We start from the raw sequence: 19,912 nt of genomic DNA on the forward strand, positions 1-19,912 counted from the left end.
CTCTAAAGTAACGTGTTTTCTATGGATGTACGTGATGTTCCCGTAGATACGAAGAGAGCAATAATAAAATAATTACGGACGAAAAGCCTTTCTTTATTCCTGCGCAAACATGGGAGAAGAGAACCAAAACGCAACAGTTGTTGTTGTGTGTGAGAAAGTTCCATGAGAAAGTCAACTGTTTTAAAGTCACGCACTACAAATCAAATGTGCTGTACTTCAAGGGCACGCCCAAGTATCTGCATCCCAATTGGTTCATGGTGGGATATAATTAATCAAACGATATAACGTGCCATTAGCTCGTTGGTCAAAAAACAGCCAGCTAGAGGATATAGTCCAGTTTCCCCACTTAGCTTTCCCCTGCCTTCATCTTCTGCAGTAATCAAGGTGACCCACTGCACTCAGGTGAATACTTACCAGATCCACAAGCCCTGATAGTGCGCCGGACATGCTTTAAAGCAGTCTTTCATTTCTCTGTCATACACATGGGGCTTAAAATACTATGGAATGTCTTGCATCAGTCAAAAGCAGCACCGAGGACAGGCCTACCAACAATTCATGAATAACACCAAGCAGAAGACAGAAAGGAAATCTGGCTTTGTGTTTGGGATGCTCAGATTATAACCTGCCTTTCAGAAACATTATTTAGCACTACACATAAGCAACCGCTCCTCCATCACATGACAAAAAAAAATAATACAAGATCTCATACAATAAGTCTCTTCTTTGTTTCCTCTTTGTGCTGAATCCCAGACTGAGATATAGCGCTGCAGGGAGAGGAGAGAGAATTGGGGGGGGGGGGGCGCTCTACAGTATGTCTGTGCACGTGCCTGAGCTCCGCTCTGCAGCTGCACACGCTTCACTGAGCCTGCATCACTCTCCAACCAAGATCTGACTTCTTTTAGATGTGGATTACCCAGCAATATTGGATGCGCGTCTGTTTTTAGGAAAGTTTAAAAAGATAATAATGGGATCATAAAAAAAAGTCTAGAGGAGTCTAGACGGTCTGTCAGATATTTGTGATGGTGTGATTCACTGTGAAGCGGGACTGCATGTTTAAAATTATCTGTACACAGCACATGGCGTTCCTACCTCCAGCGATTTGACAAGGCTTCACAGTCCGTGGACGGCAGCCCTCGCTGAACTACGCCTGGACCTATTTTATGGAACACAGCAGGCCCACCCACTGCTGAATCTACAGTTTTGATTTATTTAAAGGAGCTACAGAGAAACTGAATACAAAATAGCCGGTGGCACTGTAAGCTGCACCTGCTTCCGCATTGCAAACCTAATCAACTATTCAGCCACAATTAAGCAAAACCCACTCGCCCAAAGCAAAACACAGATAAGCTGATCTTCACTCTGAACGCAGACATCTGATTTGCCTGAAAGCTTGTCGGGGATGAGGCTCCAATCTTTCCAAAGGTCTTTTTTATTTATTTTTATGAATTGCCTGTGAAAGTCTCAACTGCAAAGGCTGCGAAATGGAAGAAAAAAATGGAACAGGAACATTTAACTCCATTAAAATTCAATTCACAAATAATGGAAGTAAAAAAAAGTCTAAGAAGCCAAGAAAGAATTTAAAATGCTTTTACACTCGCTGAACCGCCCGTCTTCTGGTTCTGGTTGGTAGTAGTAAAAAAAAAGAAACAGGAACAGGAACAGGCCTGTTTTCCAAAACATGACCCATCCCACTACTATTGTTCACGGCGTAGGTTGCTTATAAGCACGCACACACACACACACGCCCACTCCCACACACAGCTCTCCCACTCATTCGCCTCATTTCATACAAATCTCATCTTGTACAGCCGGCCTATCTGCTTCCCACTGTGTTCAGTAGCATGACAGCAATCCAAGAGTAGCGATTTTGATGGGGAATGACACCGTACACGATGCCAGCTTCTTCTTATTATTATTATATCAGGCACTAGTGAGAATAGAGGACAAGCAGCAAGTCGGATGCATCTATGCATCTATTCAAGGATCAGCACGCCAAGCTGAAAAGTGGGAAGTGGTCAAATGTACAGCTTCATTGGTCTTGCAGGTGTGATTGGCAGGTTTTCCACTCAGGGTTTGAGTTGAGGAGCTGCTATTTCTGTCACTCCTGCTGTTCCCCGACACTTAAAGAATGAAAAGGCACCAACTGGGACTAATGGCAGGCGATGGCGGATAAAGCACCGTCTGTGGGTTTGCACCGTGGGTGGGACACGATGCAAACGTGGCCGTTGGAAAAACACCAATTATTCCAAGGAGATGATTCGGCTTGTTTTGAGACATCAAACATGCTCGCATCCATAGAATGGAGAGTAACACTCGTACGGTGTCACATCTGTAATGAGAACTACGACCGTCTGACTCCGTTTGAATCTTTTGAGCCTTTTGTTAATTTGCTAAAAACAAATATTTTCGATGCAATTTAGCCAATTTTGAAAATTACGAGGCTAAGGATAAAATTAGCCAACTAAAAATAATTGCTCAAGAGAAGTCAGATAGGCGGGTCATTGCAGGTTCAGTTCTCAGTATCCAGCGAAACCAAACCTTGGTGCTCCTGACCCCCCCCCCCCACAACTTGTTTTAATACCACGTCGTCCTCTTTCTACCATCAAGGCAGGCAGCTGGGATTCTTATCAGTACAAATGAAAATTGCTCTGACATTTACAACACATGCTTAAGTCGCTCTGCTTTCAGACATGCATTTCCAAGTCACAGTGTGAACTTATCTATTTCCCACAATGCTGCTGGAGCCGAGGTTTGTGCTGGTTTACTGTGACCTTTAGGAATGTCACAATTAATCAACTCTGTGAGACGCTCCTACCGTACAACCATTAGGCTCCACACCAGTTTAAAAACCAGTGTGAACAGGTGACATGTTACAGCAACAAAACTGGGAGCAAACTTCTTACTTTTCACACAGCTATTGGTGAAAAATATGCCCACTGCCATATTATGATTTATTTTTATTCAAGGTCTTTTGAAGGTCTTTATCACACTGATATTTTGAACAACCTTTTTCTATTTATATATGTCTTAACATGTATGGTCCAGAGTACACGCTCCAGATCTTGTAAATTACTCTTGTCATAAAATGATAGTAAAATCATTTTGTTACAGGCTTCTCGAGGGAACCCCCCCCCCCCCCCCCCCCCCCCCCGCCACACACACACACACACACACACAATGTGAACATATTAGATTTGTTTAGCAAAAGCCACATGGAAGATGGAGCCGATGTGCAGATACACAACCCAGCTTGATATTTGGGACCTTTATTTATTTTGCAGTTTTAAAAGGTTTGAGGAGAAAATGAAAGGAGAAATGAACAAAGATGAGTTCCCTCAAGGAAATCATCACCACACATCCCTACAGGATTGATAGTGGATGCCGTAGGATGGCTGCAAACATTTGAAGGAAGCATTTCATTAGAATTTTGTCACGGGACACACATGTATAACAATTCTTAAATATGGAGCATCCAGCGAGCCAAAAACGTCCACCGACAGACGCAGCCACAGAATAACGCATCAAAACGTCAGTGGTCATCTGTGGAGCTAAATAATCCCTCCTCCTCCCTCTGTCAGTGCAGGGGACGTCTGTCCATTTAGACGGTGCCAACATGTTGTTCTCTTCAGTCCCTTTATTCATCGCATTGCATTAAAAAAAAAAAAAAGAAAAACGCTACGAGATTTCACAATTTTTTTTTAACTACGGGCAAACTGTATGGCTTTATGATATTTTTTAGAGAGAGGGAATTTAGAGTTAGAGACTCAGCTGAAAATGTCTAATGGGATTCAATTCTGGTGTTTTTTTTCTTCCTACTCTGAAAAAAGAAAGCCAGAAAAGACAAAGGAAAACATCTGAGAATGTCGAAGGCAGGATTTGCATCCAGGACATCGCTGGTAAAGAGCATGCCCTTTAATCAGAGTGAACCTTTACACCTCTAGGCCTGATTAGAAATCAACATGAACTCAAGTGCATTTAGATCAATAAAAACACAAGTAGATATGAGATATGAGATATTGAAATTTAGCATTTTTAAAATTGCGCACAGCATTCCACAACACATCATAATGATATTTTTAATCCACAGTACAACTTTCTTTTTACCTATATTAGTGAAAGATATTTCTTATAGGTTCAGTTGGAGGTTGTCATTTGTGGTATTGTCTGGTGGTATTTAAACCCGTGTTTAAATATTACACTAGAATGGACTGCATACCTTTTTTTTGTACCTTCAACTGCAATATTCTCAGTTTATAAAAGCCATAAATTGCATTTTCCAGCTCCCTTTGTCAATTTTTTTTTTACATGCATTGTCAGCAAGACAATTAATTAGCCAGAAGAAACCCCACAAAATACCATCTGTCAAAGTCTTCTGCCAATTTATCAATAGATTGCTCAGTCTGGTGATTAAAAAAGAAAACATCATAATGCTCAAACAATGTCTCCAGATGTAAACCGACATATTATTATAAGGATTACACTGATACAAGCAAATTCTTAGTTTATTAAAAAAAAAAAAAAAAAAAGAAAAAAAAAGGCTGCACTGACAATAAATCATCAGCTAATGACTGGTCATTATTATTTTTATTTTTCAAATAATTACTAGGTCTGCACAAATCTAATAGTAGCTCAGCTAGTAGCATCTCTCTGCCGATGCAAACTAGTCTGTCTGTCCAGACTCAAACATGGACTCATAAGCTGCCATCACTATATTCACACGAGTCTAGTGTTTGACTTACACTGAGAAATAATGACATGACAGAAGGGAAGAGGAGTGATGGCAACCTTCATCACATTGTGCAATCACTTGAATCGCATTAAGCTCAGAAGCAGTAAATCCTCTTCGGGTGGTCTACTGTGAAGGTTTGACTCGAGCCAAAGGATGGTCCCTCTTGCAATCAATAGGATGGAAAATTAATGGGGGGGGGGGGGGAATGACATCTTGCTTTGCCTAAATAAATATCAAAAAACTCAAAACATAAATGTTTTTTTTTTTTTTTTTAAGCAGCAATTCTCCCATTTGAGAAGCTGGAACGCGCATTGCAGATAACGCTGATTATAAGAATAACTGTCATTCTGTCAATCGACATATTGATTAACTGATCAACTAATCCTTTCAGCTTGAGAAGGCTGCTCAAGCACTTTTACTAAGCATGCAATATAAGAGTACATGGGCGAAGGACACAGAGGGGTGGGAGAGAAAACCGTGGCAAGATTTAATGCAAACCGCAAAGGGATGACCTCTAACTGACTCGGAGGTAACTTGGAGTAAACAAAGCAAATTACTCCTGTGGACAAATAACCGGTTCGGTGTGACGATCACTGGCGGGACGTGAACGTGCACGTGTGGAAAAGCCACCGGCTCGGCTTCGCTCACATTCAGTGTTTCCTCCATCATTTCTGATTCCATCGCTCTCTCTGACAGAGCTGAGAAAATCAAAATGGGGAAACAACAGACTCGCACACGTGCACGTAGTGGTATTGATCTAGATTCACCTGCTCGTCTGGGCAGTAGTAGCAAATGATATTACTTTTACCGACCAATTGACCTGCTGCTGCTCAAACTCTATGGAAACAGCCTGTTTAGATGCACCAGGAAATCCATAACAAGCAAACAAAAATCCATTACTGCCCCCCCCCCCCCCCCCCCACTTGACTATAGAGAAATGGGCTTTAAATGTCAGCATCCGCCATGTCTGTTGCACATCCATCAGTCCCTCTCCCGCCCCAATGTGGGCCTCCCCCCTCACCCTTCCAGTATATTTGTGAATTCAATCTTCCAACCTGGATTTATTTTTAGAATCATCCAATTCCCCGATAAACTCAAATATGGTCAGACTTCTTTATCCTTTAGTGAAAAGTATAGTCGAGTCTTTCCATCAATATTGCACGACCGCAAGCTCAGATGAATTCTTCCCCCCCAATGTTCGAGGTTGTTTTATAGCATAATTTTAAAAAAGGTTCTACATCCTGAATTAGCATGAAAAATTCCAATAAAACAAATTCACATTTTTCCCCACACACTGGCAGAGCTGCCACATAGAGCAAGCAGAATTCTGACTTAATCACATTTCTGGATCGAATTTGTAATCGCCAGGTGAGTGACGACAGTTATAGCGACAGCTTGTGGGCAGCCCTGACTTTCGTCTGCATTCCGCTGCACGGTGTGTGTGTGTGTGTGTGTGTGCGTGTGTGTGGCTCCCAGCCTGCACTCAATGACCCCCGAAATCACAGCGGCTCCCACCACCGCTGCTCTCCTCTGTCTGCCCCCACATAAACCAAACATTGCAGGAGACACCGTCACATGCGATGCTCTCTTCACCTGTATCTGCGAGCGAGACTCAAAGCCAGGCACCGAAACACTTTTGTCATAGTCAGTTCCAAGGTCAAGCAAGACTGGCATGCAATTGGTTTCATTTTATATGGCTTTCTTTCAGGCGGAAAGTGTCGTATCATCATCATCATCGTCCCTAAACACAAATCATCAGTGAGCTTTATGGTCAAAATGGGGAATCTTGTCATGTACCCGGTAATGATTTGTTTTATTCTCACCCAATCCTTTTTTCATGCTCACGTTTCAGCCTACAGACGAACAGACCTGCTTCTGGGGGACATAAAATGTCCATTTAGTTCTGATGGAATATTTCCGGCCAAGTAAAACAGCCAAGTGATACTGGATGAGATACGTTAAATAATATACACAGATCATCTGAATAAATACAAGGACGTTTTGGAAAAGTGAAGAAGGAATGTGTGTGTGTGTTTGTGTGTGTGGGTGACGCTGTTCTGAATGGTTGGGTGTGAATAGAGGATTAAAACACATTGTTGATGAACCTTAATTTGACTCCACTTCGCAACCTCGCTGCACCTTTTGGATCGTCACAACGGATCTAAGGCGGGATACTGCGGCACTTTGTTGGGTATCTAACCGACGTGTTTTCCACGCGCACACACACACACACACACGCGAACTCATGGCTCCCCTCATCCAGACGCCTGCCTCTCCCGCACCTCAATGACGCGCCAACACATCCTCACCTGGCTGCGCACAAACACGCACATCACCAGTGTATTCACAATCAGAGTAAAAATAAATAAATAAATAAAATACGCTTCACACGCGCTCACGATAAAATAAAAATAACACCCCCCCCCCCCCGATATGCTCACATTATCCATAATCAGGGCCTCGCGGCGCTGGGCTCCGTGGGCTCCGTGGGGATGAATCACGCACCTCCACATGCTTCAGCATCACCGGTCAGCTGATTGAAGGCTTTTTGTTTTGGTGAAATATTCATAAAGTCTTGTCACGACCGAACTAAAACACGGGCTTGTACGGGTCGCATGGGGGGACGCACGCACGCAGGCCTCCCATTCACCGCCACGAGCTGCGAGGCTTCAAGGTTGAATAATTCGGCGTGCGAAAACGCATCGGCTCGCTGTCAAGACGGCGTGTTCCACGTTTACGCGTAAAAACGCCGTCGTCTCCTCCGCGTTGCGGCGCGCTGTCCCTCCGCTGCTCAGCGAGCGGGCGGCGCGTTTTGGACAGTGACGGGTCACAGAGAGCAGGTGATGCACAAAACCCGACGCAGTAAACGTTAATGAAGGTGCGTAAAACCTACCTCAGCCAGGCTGGCGCAGAGGCAGACGACGGATCAGACAACAACAACACCACCACGCCGCTTGTTGATGACACAGCTGTCTTTGGTAGACGGAGGGGAGGAAGAGGAGGAGGAGGAAGAAGAAGAAGAAAAATCCTTTCCCAGATGTGTCAATTGACGTGGAGATGAGGAATCGGCTACTCAGACGCGCATCGCCGGGATGACGCCTTTTCCTGACGTGGAAGGTCTTCCATGTTTTAGGATCAGCAGCGGGACTGTCACTACCGGAGCTCGGTGCAGCATGGCCGGTGCGAGGTCTGATCGAAAGCCTGGATGCGTTTCCATGTGACGCGACGGAATATTCCAATAACAGTCGCCATGCTGGTGTTTATATCAAATAAAATAAAAAAAAACCCAAAAAAGCCTCCCACACGACGTCCGTGAAGGGAAACGCGCTCTCCGGGCGTGGAACGGACAGAAAACACGCGGAAAATGCGCAGAGATAGCAGCAGCTGTGTGGGTTTACGCGCAGGGCATCCTCGCGCTGTTTGCGTCCCGTATTAATATTCATGCGGTCCCTTCCCTGGTGGGGGCAACAAATATCCGGATGGAACCAAAACCAAGCGAAAGTGTCTGCTATAGAATCAGCTCGGTGACGTAATAGGGGATTACAAATAAAAATAAAAAAAACATTAAGTGTAACATTCGCGCTGAATAAACCCGCGGGTACGAACAGACCTTAAGTGGGCTAAACTGTAATAGAAATATTGACACGATGACATTTTCTTTTCAGCTGGATTTCATTTAAATCACAGAAAATGGGAGAGAGAAACAGAAACGGGTTCAGACTGGGTCAGTGGAGGAACCAGTATCGGGTCCGGAGGGGAAGAAAACACAGGATTACGTTAAATTTAAGGGAATTAGAATTAAAAATCTATCCTTAAATACTCAAATGTGGCGTTTTAAGCCAAAGGTGTTACACGACCACCTGTCCGGCACGGACACGCCCCCTCAGGTCCGCGGGACACCGGAGGAAAGGAGCGGCACTGATTACAGTTCATTTATTATCAGAGAAATCTTTGGACCCGCCAGCTAAAGTTCACGTGATGATGATGATGATGATGAATAATCATTATCATCATCATCATCACGCCTACCTCTTGGAGTGACTGATTCAACGTGGTCAAATTTAGACTGAAGAGATTTCTCATTTGTTGCCCAATTTGCTGTCTGGCTCTGTTGCACCTGCTAGAGGCGGGACAAGTTTTACATTCCTTATTGGTTGGTGAGGATTGATAACGTCACTGCAACGGGCCACAGCTCCCCTCCAATCAAAACCCCGAGGTAATTAGCCAGGGTAATGGGGAATCAGCTTTGCAGGTGTGCAGGCTGCAGCTTTCTTATCAGCCCCTCTTCAGGGAAAAGCGTAATAATGTAAAGAAAGGCTTTTACATGGTGTTTATGTGTGAATGTCGGTTTTACATGTTTTGCTTTGAAAGTGACTTTATAGTTTAAGGTACAGATTCCTTTCATCGCCATAAAGACTTTTATTGTGAAAACACCTGCTGGTAGTTTTTGGAGGTAGGATATTTCACGAGAATTCTCCTTTCACTCGAGAGAATGTGTAGAATTTGAAGTCATCGGGGGGCCAGAATCACATTTATTGCACCTAATGAAATGTATTAAAACAACTTAACCCAGAAAGTGTGAGATAATACCAGTTCCTGCATTTTATCATGTGGGGGAAACAGCCGCAGTGTATTTTGTCTTGTCCCTTTCAGGCTGACTTATAGCCACCAAAGTGCTCAAACGTGAAAAGGATCGCATACCATCGTCCCATAGCGACACTGCTGCAGAGGATGCTGCACAGATCCAGTGCGTGAAGGACTTTTCATGGCAATCTCAGACATTGCTTGCACGTGTCAAAGTATTGGGGGGAGTGGATTTGTTATCAGCAGTTAACATGATCTGATCAAAGTGCACGCTGCTCTTCATGCATTTGCTGAGCTGGCGATTCTACATCCATTCAAAAATTAATTTGGAATAACCTCTAATAAGGTAGAGCATTATGTTTCATATTTCTTTGCGATATGACCATAAACTGTGAAGTTTTTTTACTGCCAGAGGCATTCAAAAGGTGATCATCCAAGTTTTAATGCACGCTAATTAAACATCCTACCGTCTCGGTTTGCTGTCTGCTCGTGTGTGCAGGAGTTCTACACTCATTGGTCTCCATTGAAATGAATTTACAGTTTAAGATATCGCTGCTTGCCAAAAGTGAAAAGTTACGGCCTCCTATTTCAGGAATGACTAAAAGAAAGTCGCGGGGGAAGGAGTTGCTGGAGGTCGTGAGTATTCTCCAATGGGTGCTGAGCTTCCTCTTCTTAGGTAAGCTACAACTGCAAATGGCATTTAATGAACATTTACAACTTAATATGCATTAGCTCGCCGATAGAGTCTAAAGCTAAGCCATCTAAGATAAGTCTCCCCCCCCCCCCCCCCCCCCGTTGTATGAATCCTTGTTCAGGAGTGGGTTGTGTGATCCTGATGGTCTATCTCATGTTTACTTCGCTGTGGCCGCTCTCCGTCCTGTCCTTTGTTTGGCTGGTGACAGACTGGGAGACCCCTGAAAGAGGTCAAAGTTAACAACAACAATTATATATATATATTATATTATATTATATAAAACATGCTGTTTGAGGGCGGCATGAACATTGTCTGATGTCAATCAGGTGGCAGGAGGACAGCATTTGTGAGGAATTGGAAGGTTTGGAGTCACCTCAGAGACTTTTTTCCAATCACAGTAAGTTGCAGATTGTGAGACTGATCTGAGCTGAATGAACTTGAATGTGAATGGACTTGTTTTTTTGGTGTAGCAGCGTTTTAACATGGCTGCCCATGAGAAGAACATTCTTGAAGCTGCTTTAGCTAGAGCTCGAGCTTAAGAAACAAAAAAGCTTCGCGAATAGTCCATCCAGATCTGCTCAGAACAGGAAAAATTAAATTTAAGAGTAAAATTTATGGACAAAAATCCTGACCTGATCCAGAGCGGGTCACATTCTGTTGTTATTTACATTTTGAACAGTGTCCAGATGGTTTTAGTGATCAGGATTGAACTATAAATGAACTATTATATCACAATTTCCTTGCTCAGCTGGTGAAAACAGCCGAGTTGAACCCCAACAAGAACTACATCCTGGGTTGTCATCCACATGGCATCATGAGCATCGGGGCCCTCGCCTGCTTCGGCACCGAGAGCTGTGGCTTTGCTCAAACATTTCCCGGGCTGAAATCCACCCTGGTGGTTCTGGCGGGACTTTTCAGACTGCCAATCTTCAGAGAGTATCTCATGAGTGGAGGTACGCACGAGATGTTCGTCTATTGACCATCAAATCTGACATTTAAACGACGCCCGAGTGCCCGAGCAGCTGAGCTGAACTGATGTTTCTGCCTTCCGTGGTTGGTACAGGTCTCTGTCCGGTCAGTAAACCGAGCCTTGCCCACCTCCTTTCTCAGAGTGGCAAAGCCAATGCCGTAGTGATTGTGATCGGGGGTGCTGCTGAATCTCTGGCTTCCTCCCCTGGAGTCAACACGGTGGTTGTGAAGCAGAGGAAAGGATTTGTCAGGATTGCTCTCGAGTTTGGGTAAGGAATTTCAGAGAATTAAGATATCAGTGTGCAATTATTTATCTTTGGAGGAAGGTAAAACTACAGCCAAGATATATATCCTAAGGAGAAATACTGCTTGGATGACAAAACGCTGACAAGAGAAATGTGTGTGATTTGTTTGGTCTGTTCAAAGTTCAATGAACATGTAGAAGCAAAAAATAAAATAATTTCTGTTACGTAGCTCATTGTATGAGGTTCCAGTTTTCAAATGTACTAAAATCCTACTATGTACTAATTAGCCACTATGTAAATATGAATTTACTAGAACTACGAGCAAGATGCATTGAAAGACATTTAAAGTACCAGTACCTGACCACTAAGACCGAGCAGTCCACTGTGGGAGACTGATGTGACCTCTGCCGATCCTCCTCAGGGCTGATCTGGTGCCTGTTTACTCTTTCGGAGAGAACGAGCTCTTTAAACAGGTGATTTTCTCAGACGGCAGTCTCGGTCGAAAGTTACAGGACCTGTTCAAAGTGATTCTGGGTTTTGCCCCGTGCTTATTTGTTGGCGAGAGCATGATGTTCATACCTTACAGAACTCCCGTCACCATTGTCGGTGAGTATTTTTTACCCGACTCCAAGAAGCCTGGATTTCATGCTCTGTGCTATTTTTTTGATCCAACACCGCTTCTTCCAGTGGGAAGTCCAATCTCAGTGCCAAAGAGCGTCACGCCGACTGAGGAGGAGATCGACCACTATCACAGGCTCTACGTGGACGGACTGACCAAGTTATTCCATGAACACAAAGTCAGCTGTGGTCTTTCTGCAAATCATAAGCTTCAGATCATTTAGATTTCTCTTCTGCATGAACGACGTGGCTGTTTCCTTTTCTGCTATTGAAGGGGCTTCTGCTTCCTACTGCAAGTTGTGACTGTATTTGAAATTATTTAACATGAATGTGTCTGGAAAAGATTACGCTGAACATGAAAATATAAAGGACTTGGTAAACTCTATTTCACATGAAGCCACTGAAGGATTCGAGCATTTCTAATGTAAGTAAATAAAGAGGAGCGATGGACACGCAGCTAAACGTGTTTGCATACTTGCTTTCTCGTGATCTATATGCTGGGAATACTTTAACATGGCGGCTTTCATATTTCATGTTGATATTGTTTTACTACTTAACACTTCTATTGGACGTCTCTTCACCACTGTGAGGTTTCTCTGGACGTCTGTCAAGTTAAATTACAGAATTTATAACCTGCATGAAATTCGAAGGTTTATCCAGTAGGGGGCGACTTTCCCTCCCATCTGCTTAAACAGAAGTGGGGCAGAAAATCCAGAGTACACAGAAACATGTCACATCTGGATAACAAACAAACACACAATCTACACTGAATTGAATAAGTCGGTGCATAACTTTATTGAATAATAGTTTACAGAACAAGTCTGCTAAAATTGTTTCGGAAAACCAATAATCTAATCGACTCCAGATAGCAAGAAGGAAAAATACTCGTAAAGAGCAAATACTCAAAAGAGCAGGTGAACGCTCTAAAAGAAGTCGGTGTCATCAGGTGCGTCCAGGTCACGGTACTCGATGATATTACGAGGGTCACCTCGTGACATTCTGAGATGGTCGACAACCCAGGAAGAGAACACAAATAATCAAAGGTTAAATAAATAAACAGACCTAAATAAACATACGGCGCTCTCACCTCAGGTTCCTTGGCTTCCCCGGGTAGCCACCTTGCCCGCGGAAGTTGTCATAGTTGCCTCTGCCTCCTCCGAATTGGTTGGGGGGGTAAGGAGGTCCACCTGTTGAAACAGCCAAAAATCAGACCAAGGAGGTCGCAGACCGGAGTGAAACACATTTCCACCAGAATAATAAAAGAACGGTCTGCGTCACCGTAGCCCATCAGCGGTGGACGAGGCTGAACGAAGGCCATCGGACCCTGAAGAGCTTGAGGAGGAAACGGCATGCCGGGAGAAAGCAGACCTGAAGAAAGAGGTTATACGGTTGTCAGCAAACTATTCAATCAGCCAAGGATTCCAATCTTTCACTATGAGTATCTAGAAAAGCTCTGCTGACCTTGACCTCCTGGGCCCGGGAGGGGAGGAAGTTTAACCTCAGGCAGTGACGGTCTCTTGGCATCCATCAGGAAATTGTTGAAGAACGCCACTTCTTTTTTCACTTCTTCAATTTTGTCTCCATGCTTGTTCAGGATGTGCTTCCGTACAAACTCTGGCCCCTGGAAATTCGTTTGAAAGGGTGATCATAAAGCGAAAATGAGGCAGCCAAACAAAAGTCGCACTACAAGAATGCTGGTAAAAAGTCCCGAATACTCAATCTAAAACTGACCTTAAATTTCTTGCCACTTAGAGGACAGAGCCATTTGTCCTTTCCCAACTCTTGAGTGTTGGCAGACACAAATTTCTCAACCTCGTCCCCAGGATTCTTGCGGCCCATTTTTACCGCCTCCTCCTCAGACAATATTTCTTTAACACTAAACAAAGGACTCAGTTTTTCCTCCATCATCTTCTGCCATTGTTGCACTGTTGAAAGTTTTCAGAAAAACAAATGAAGACACCAGTGTCAAATAGTGCAAAATACATTTTTCCACAGTCCATATTTTCAAGATAAATAGAAATGGAAAAATTATACCAACATTAAAAATTACACCGTGCACATGTAAGAGTAAAACCCAGCATCTAGCATGGGTAAAATTTGATCTAAATGACTTACATAAAAATGTAGGGTTCAAGCAGCTTTGAGAAATCAAAAAGATTAAATAAATGAAAGATGCTTTTCAACTTGGCAAAGCTAAACGAGAACACAGATTTCTTACATGAAAGCTATTACATTCTCACTCCTCCATGCTAGATAGCACACACGCACGCGCGCGGCACACTGACCTTCGCCTTGTGTGATGCGGTTGGGAGGAATGGGCCCACGCACGTGGATCATCCCACAGCGGTTGGGCATTTCATCCTCGCTGGGATATTCGCATGTGTTGTAGTAGTCAATAGAATGTACAACGCGCAGATACAAGATCAGACAATCCAAAACCTGGGGAAAAAAAACAGGGACGACAGATAGAACGTAAACTATTTACGTGCCAACTGGCAAAGCTGCCTGCAAGACTCGGAGTATATAAAAGGATAAAATATGCTTTATAAAAGAGACTTGTAACAATGTGACTTGATATTTGTGCTGCTTTTATGGCGATATCTGAGAAAGTCAAACCTTGGCTAGTTTGTCATCTCTCTCCACTGTCATCTCTGCAGGGTTCCCCTCCTTGTTGTTATCCTCAGTGTCCATTCCTGAACCCAGGAGCTCCTCCTCCTCAGCGCTCACCTCCTCTATCAGGTAATCTGTGATATTCTTCATGATGGGGTTCTGAGCTGTCAACTTTTGAAATCAGATGAATTATGCATCCGGTTAGATCTAATTTATTCGAGCGGCTGAACTTGAATGTAATTTTAAACACCCGCACCTCCCGGCTCTGCCCATCATCCTGGAGCTTGTTGTTCCACAGGCCTCCTTTATCGTCCAGGGCGTGAATGAGCTTGGCAGCCAGCTTGATGTCGTTGCGGAGCACCTGCTTGTGCTGCGTGATGCCGTTAACGTTACGCACCCTCCGGACCAGGTCTCGATTCACGCCCGGAGCCAATTCACAGTCTCTGAGCTGTGAAGGGTAGAATATAAAATGCTATTTAGGAGCAGAAAACACCAGCACCAAAAGGAACTGATCTGTAAACGGTCAAAATCTTCGTGGCTCACAAAAAAAAACACTAACTTGCTACATTCTAGATTGCAACATGTGCGAAACACTCACGCGAATATTCTGAAGATTCCAGCAAACTTCTTTAATGTTGACACCGCGGTCGAACGTCACCCAGCACCGTCTGAAAAATCTGCAGCAGAACAGAGTTCATTCAGGCATCGTGTCATTGAGTTTGGTCGCTCGCAAGTCTAAATCGATTCCATGAACAGAGTAAGAAATCAAGTCGTTTTTGTTTGACCAACCTCCGCTCAGGATGGGGGTCGGACAAGCAGACGCGTAGAAAGCCAGGATATCGCCGGCAAAGCTGAGAGGAAAATAAAATGGGTTTGCTTTTAAGTTCACCGGGACTGTTCGCCGGACCGACTGTTCAACTCACCGAAATAATCTCAGCCCTGGAAATAGAGGGCGCAATGCTCCTCACGAAGAGAGAGCAGGTCCTGTGGAGGGGCCGCGGTCTGGGGGCGTCATCTTTGGGCTTCTTTTCCACCTTCTCCTCCTTAGTGTTCTCCTTTGGTTTCTCCTCTCCTTCGTTAGAAGAGCGACAAAGCAAACATCTTTATAAGACACAAATATTTGTACCAGTGTCTCTCTGAAAATTAAAAACCAGGCTCCATCTTGAATCTTGATTCCTCACCATCAGCCTCATCTTCCTCCTCATCCTTGTCCCCCTCTTCCTTGGCCACGGGCTTATCAGAGCAGTTGGAATTTGAGTCGGAGTCGGAGTCCGATTCGCTCTCTGAGGCGCTGGCCTCGTCGTCGCTGTCACCGCTGCGCTTCCTCTTTCTTCTTGGCTGATAAACAACAAAAGTGAAAGCAATGAGGACAAACATTATGGGTTATTTCTGTCTATCGTCTGAAATTAATACCAGAAATGCCACCCCTACTTTCTTGGGTTCAGGCATCCCCTCTTTCGGGGCTGCGTTCTCTGCCTTCTCTTTAGCTTCCACCCCCTCGGCCGAGCCAGGTGTGTCGGTGCTGTTGCTCTCCACCTGTGAAACAGTCGAGCTCAACAACACAGGACTGTAGGATCTCTCCTGAACACAGTAAACTCCGTCTACCTTCTCGTTTTTGCCTTTCTCTGCCGAGGCCTTGCGGTCACCATCCGGCGCTTTGCAGTGTTCTCTTTTAGGAGGTTCAACCCCTAAATTGGATGTCGGCTTCTCCCTTTCTTCCTCCTCTCCAGATGGCAGGTCCAATATGCGAAGGTCGTGATCGGTCCCTCCCTCCATCTTTATCACAGCTGAAGTCAGAAGGGGCGAGACACTGAGCACAAAGTGGTTTGTGTCATTTTCACCTATTTTCTTGTTCTGTCCTGTTAATCATGCCTCACTAGTTAATAATGGCGGCAGCAGCAGGATTATACGGAACTATGAAACTTGACGCCGGAGCAAACCAGAACATCTAATCCTATTTCCAGCAGGAAACAAAAGCTGCTGCTAAACTAATGCGGCGGCGAGTGACCTGCTGGATTCTTTTGCCAAATCTTCTGTTTCCCAGATAAACAATTTCCACCACTGCTACACAACTCGCTATAGAGGGGTAAGTCAGTAGTCATTATGCATTGCTATTTTTTTTATTGCAGTTTATTATTTTGTTGTCTCACCGGCATCCAGAACCTTGATGATGGCTGAGGTCTGTTCGATGTCCAGGGAGACGTTATCATACCAGCCATTCTCTAACAGGAACATGAAGACATTCAGACGGTTATGCAGGGCGCTCTGGTCCTCTGCCTTGAGTCGGTTGGCCTCATCTGGATGATACTTGGACCTGAACCTGTGTCCAGAGTCGGGGGTTCACAAAAAGAAGGTGGGGAAGGAATGATGGGGGGTGGGGGGGTTGGGGGGTTGGGATCAGGAATTAAAAAACCGCATATCACATATTCAGGTTACAATAGTGGTGTCACATAATAACACTGTGATTCACATGCCTATAATTAAACAGTCAAAAATATGTAAAATAATTAAAAAAAAACTAAATAGAAATAAAATATTGTTTCAATCCAGATGGGTTTTTTTTGTTTGTTGGAAAAAGTTCAAATAGTCAAACTATGTCAGTGAAATTAAAGCATCTAGTCAACCATCACAAGGGAAATTGGTATCTGTGCGTTCTGTGTAGCCGACTCTTTGTGTCAGGCCTCTCAGGGTAAACATGCTTTGACCTTGTGACTGTAGATAATTATTTCAAAAGAGACACACAGCAGATTCAATAAAGACTTTAGCAAATCACATAATCAGAATTTCACAATAAAAAAAAAGTTGATTATTGAGTGGACTACAGTTACCTTTTGTTCAGTTGTTTATTGCTTGTTTATTAACAAATAAATACAGAGAGGGGTCTCTTCTGTGGAAATGCGCTCCACTTCACCACATTGATGTGTCTGTATGCACACAAATTCGGTTTTGGCATTGGATTTGATCCAAACGTAAAAGAAAAAAAAAATCTTCCCGCGATGAACACTGTTCACTGTCTAGCTAAGATCCCTGGTACTGTTTGTCTAAGAGCAACTGCATTGTGCGCAGTGCATGCCCTTGCTGTCTGAGATCGAATCCTGCCGATGATCTTCAAAAAATATGTTGCCAACGTAGCAGTAGGAATGAAGGGGGGGGGAGGGGGAATGGTTATGTCAAAAACAGATCAATTGTGCATGACACCTGTGAAATAAGTGTAACAAGGGTTAACAGGCATTACACAACTGGGAATCTTGACAAGTTTAAAATGCTGACAAAGACAGAGAAAAGAAAATCAACCCAAATAAGCGAGAATGCCTTTTTGGTTTAAAAAACCACAACAAATGAATTTAAAAGAAATCATTTAGACAAGTAATTGGTTTACCTGACAGTATAATGCAGAAGGTAGAATTGTCACGCTGCTAAAGACGCGAGTCTGAGCAAGTCAGGCAAAACGTACGTTTATTAACATCATTGGAAACTTAAGTCTGAACTCCTACAGATTTTAAATCTAAGAAAACAGTAATATGTGCACCAAAGTTCAATTTGGGTTGATTTTGCTCTCTTATAATTGACAAGCACAGAAACAAAAGCCATTGTCAATAAACACTGATAAGGGGCCTGGTCCTAATACATGGGTGGAAGTTTAAGAGAAGGAGAACGCAAGGTAAAAATGGAACACCGGTACTTTATTAATAATCTCATCTTCGTTAGCGTATAATCCCCTGAAAATAAGGATCGTTGTGCTGCCTTCACCTGCATCCTAAAATACTGTAGTGTTTACCCTACCGTTATATTCAGGGGCACCCCATAGTCCAAACAGCACCACGCCCCTTGAATGTTAAGTTAGTTGTGTGAGAGAATGCGTTCGAAAATGTGTTGCATCATCTACCAAATAAAAATATCTGGGTCTTTTTTTGTTATACTTCCAGGGTGGATCAGATTTCTAGGGGGAACCCTGTACTCCAATTATTACTGCCTTTATACTGCCCCACGATTCCACCCACCACAGGATCAGGCCCAACCTGATCAATCAACTATCTAAAATAATAATAATGATAATGAAATAAAAGCCAAAGGATATTAACTGCATCAAATTTAGAGATGACAATCAAAGATTTCACAATCAAAAGAAACACTACACTAAAAGCTCGTGATATTTAGAAGGACTCCAATAACAAAGGCAATGGAGATCTTACCACTCTTCATCCTTATGAGCCAAAAAGAATTCTTGCATCTGCTGCCGGCGGTAGTCAAGCTTGTACTCATTGTAACGTTTCACTGCCTCGGTCTCATCCACAGAATCCTCCAAAGACAGGAGGAACTCCTTAAAGCTCTTCATTAAGGGAGGGGGCGGACCCAAGTCCATATCATGGATGTTGCCAAGCCTGAAAATGAACAAGAAAATGAACAAGTTGGATGATATTTGGATAAACCATTATTTTTTGTGTGCAATAGTTCTAGCAGTTATTGAAAAGCTAACATTGAATCCTTAAAACAAGGTTAAACTTCGAAACTCAAGCCCGATTCCATCTCTCACCTTGCCTGAATGGGGACGCCATGATGAGGCTGCATGAGATGCAAGTCAGGATGACCCCAATGCTGCGGGGGACCATAGCTGGGGCCCCCCCCGCCACCATAACCCAAGTCATATCCGCCACGGTAAGGGTCGCCACCGTGGTCGTCCCTGCCAAGGACAGATTAAAAAGATTCTAACGAACAGCAGATTCCAGGAACCAAGATTGTGGAATAAGGATTCTGCTGATCTCACCAGTCTCGCCTCATGCGTTTCTGCTGCGGATTGATGTCGTGTCTCGGCGGGGTAAATCTCTCTCTACGACCTCTGTCATAATCTCTGTACTCTCCTCGACTACGCCTTTCCCTGCCGCGGTCCCACTCCCTGGGAAAATAGTTTCAGAAAACAACAAACACAGAGATAATAATCACAAAGACTGAATTTTTTTTGATTTTAGGTTTCCCCAAAATTTGAGACCGATGCCCCTCCGAGCTTGAAATGTCTCTTTACCTGTCGTTCCAGTCATCTCTGCGCCTATCCTCTCTCTCTCTTGACCGATCATAGTCACTTCTCTCTCTTCTGAATTTGTCTCTTCTCCTGCGATCGTATTCATCATCACTGTCTCCCATCTATCCGGAGGGAAAAGCAGATTTGAAACACGTGTTGTTTTGCTACTATAAAAAAAAAACAATGCAATCTGTCTTACATTGACTAGATTGACTGATCACCCGACTAGCGATTTTGAGATACAATTGAAATATAACTTTCAGTAAATTACGTATTTATTTACCTTGCTTCGATAAACGCTAGTGGAGAGGAGGCAATCGTGTTGCTAAAGCGTAGCTACAAAGTGTAATGTGACGCCAGAAGCACGGCTAGCATAGATTTCGCTATACTATTATTATTTTAATTTCTTGCGACATAAGAGTCATACAGCCAAATAACTTACGATA

The 19,912-nt window shown here is 43.7% G+C and overlaps 2 protein-coding genes across 2 annotated transcripts; one reads left to right on the forward strand and one right to left on the reverse strand.

The window, feature by feature from the left end:
• The first annotated feature begins 9,907 nt into the window (after positions 1 to 9,907).
• mogat3b (monoacylglycerol O-acyltransferase 3b) lies at positions 9,908 to 12,063 on the forward strand. The gene is made up of 7 exons (XM_068744476.1): positions 9,908 to 9,989; positions 10,129 to 10,236; positions 10,334 to 10,404; positions 10,756 to 10,960; positions 11,071 to 11,245; positions 11,643 to 11,827; positions 11,909 to 12,063. The coding sequence occupies exons 1-7, from the start codon at positions 9,908 to 9,910 to the stop codon at positions 12,061 to 12,063; spliced, it is 981 nt and encodes a 326-aa protein (XP_068600577.1).
• Positions 12,064 to 12,624: 561 nt separating this feature from the next.
• On the reverse strand, positions 12,625 to 19,588 carry srrt (serrate RNA effector molecule homolog (Arabidopsis)). The gene is given in 19 exon segments (XM_068744506.1): positions 12,625 to 12,838; positions 12,927 to 13,026; positions 13,118 to 13,207; positions 13,301 to 13,460; positions 13,571 to 13,764; positions 14,125 to 14,278; positions 14,456 to 14,620; positions 14,706 to 14,897; positions 15,048 to 15,126; positions 15,239 to 15,300; positions 15,373 to 15,521; positions 15,631 to 15,787; positions 15,875 to 15,985; positions 16,046 to 16,236; positions 16,600 to 16,769; positions 18,643 to 18,831; positions 18,984 to 19,130; positions 19,215 to 19,343; positions 19,437 to 19,588. Coding segments are annotated over 19 exon segments (2,667 nt in total). The 3' UTR covers positions 12,625 to 12,762.
• Positions 19,589 to 19,912: the final 324 nt, after the last annotated feature.

This window comes from Brachionichthys hirsutus, chromosome 10 (assembly GCF_040956055.1).
Source record: "Brachionichthys hirsutus isolate HB-005 chromosome 10, CSIRO-AGI_Bhir_v1, whole genome shotgun sequence".
NCBI classification, from domain to species: Eukaryota; Metazoa; Chordata; class Actinopteri; order Lophiiformes; family Brachionichthyidae; genus Brachionichthys; species Brachionichthys hirsutus.

Excerpts from the sequence above, each read along its gene's own strand:
- mogat3b (XM_068744476.1), top strand. The coding sequence starts at position 9,908 with ATGACTAAAAGAAAGTCGCGGGGGAAGGAGTTGCTGGAGGTCGTGAGT. Across the intron at positions 10,237-10,333 it reads CTGGGAGACCCCTGAAAGAG|GTGGCAGGAGGACAGCATTT; the intron begins GTCAAAGTTAAC and ends GATGTCAATCAG. Across the intron at positions 11,828-11,908 it reads AACTCCCGTCACCATTGTCG|TGGGAAGTCCAATCTCAGTG; the intron begins GTGAGTATTTTT and ends CGCTTCTTCCAG.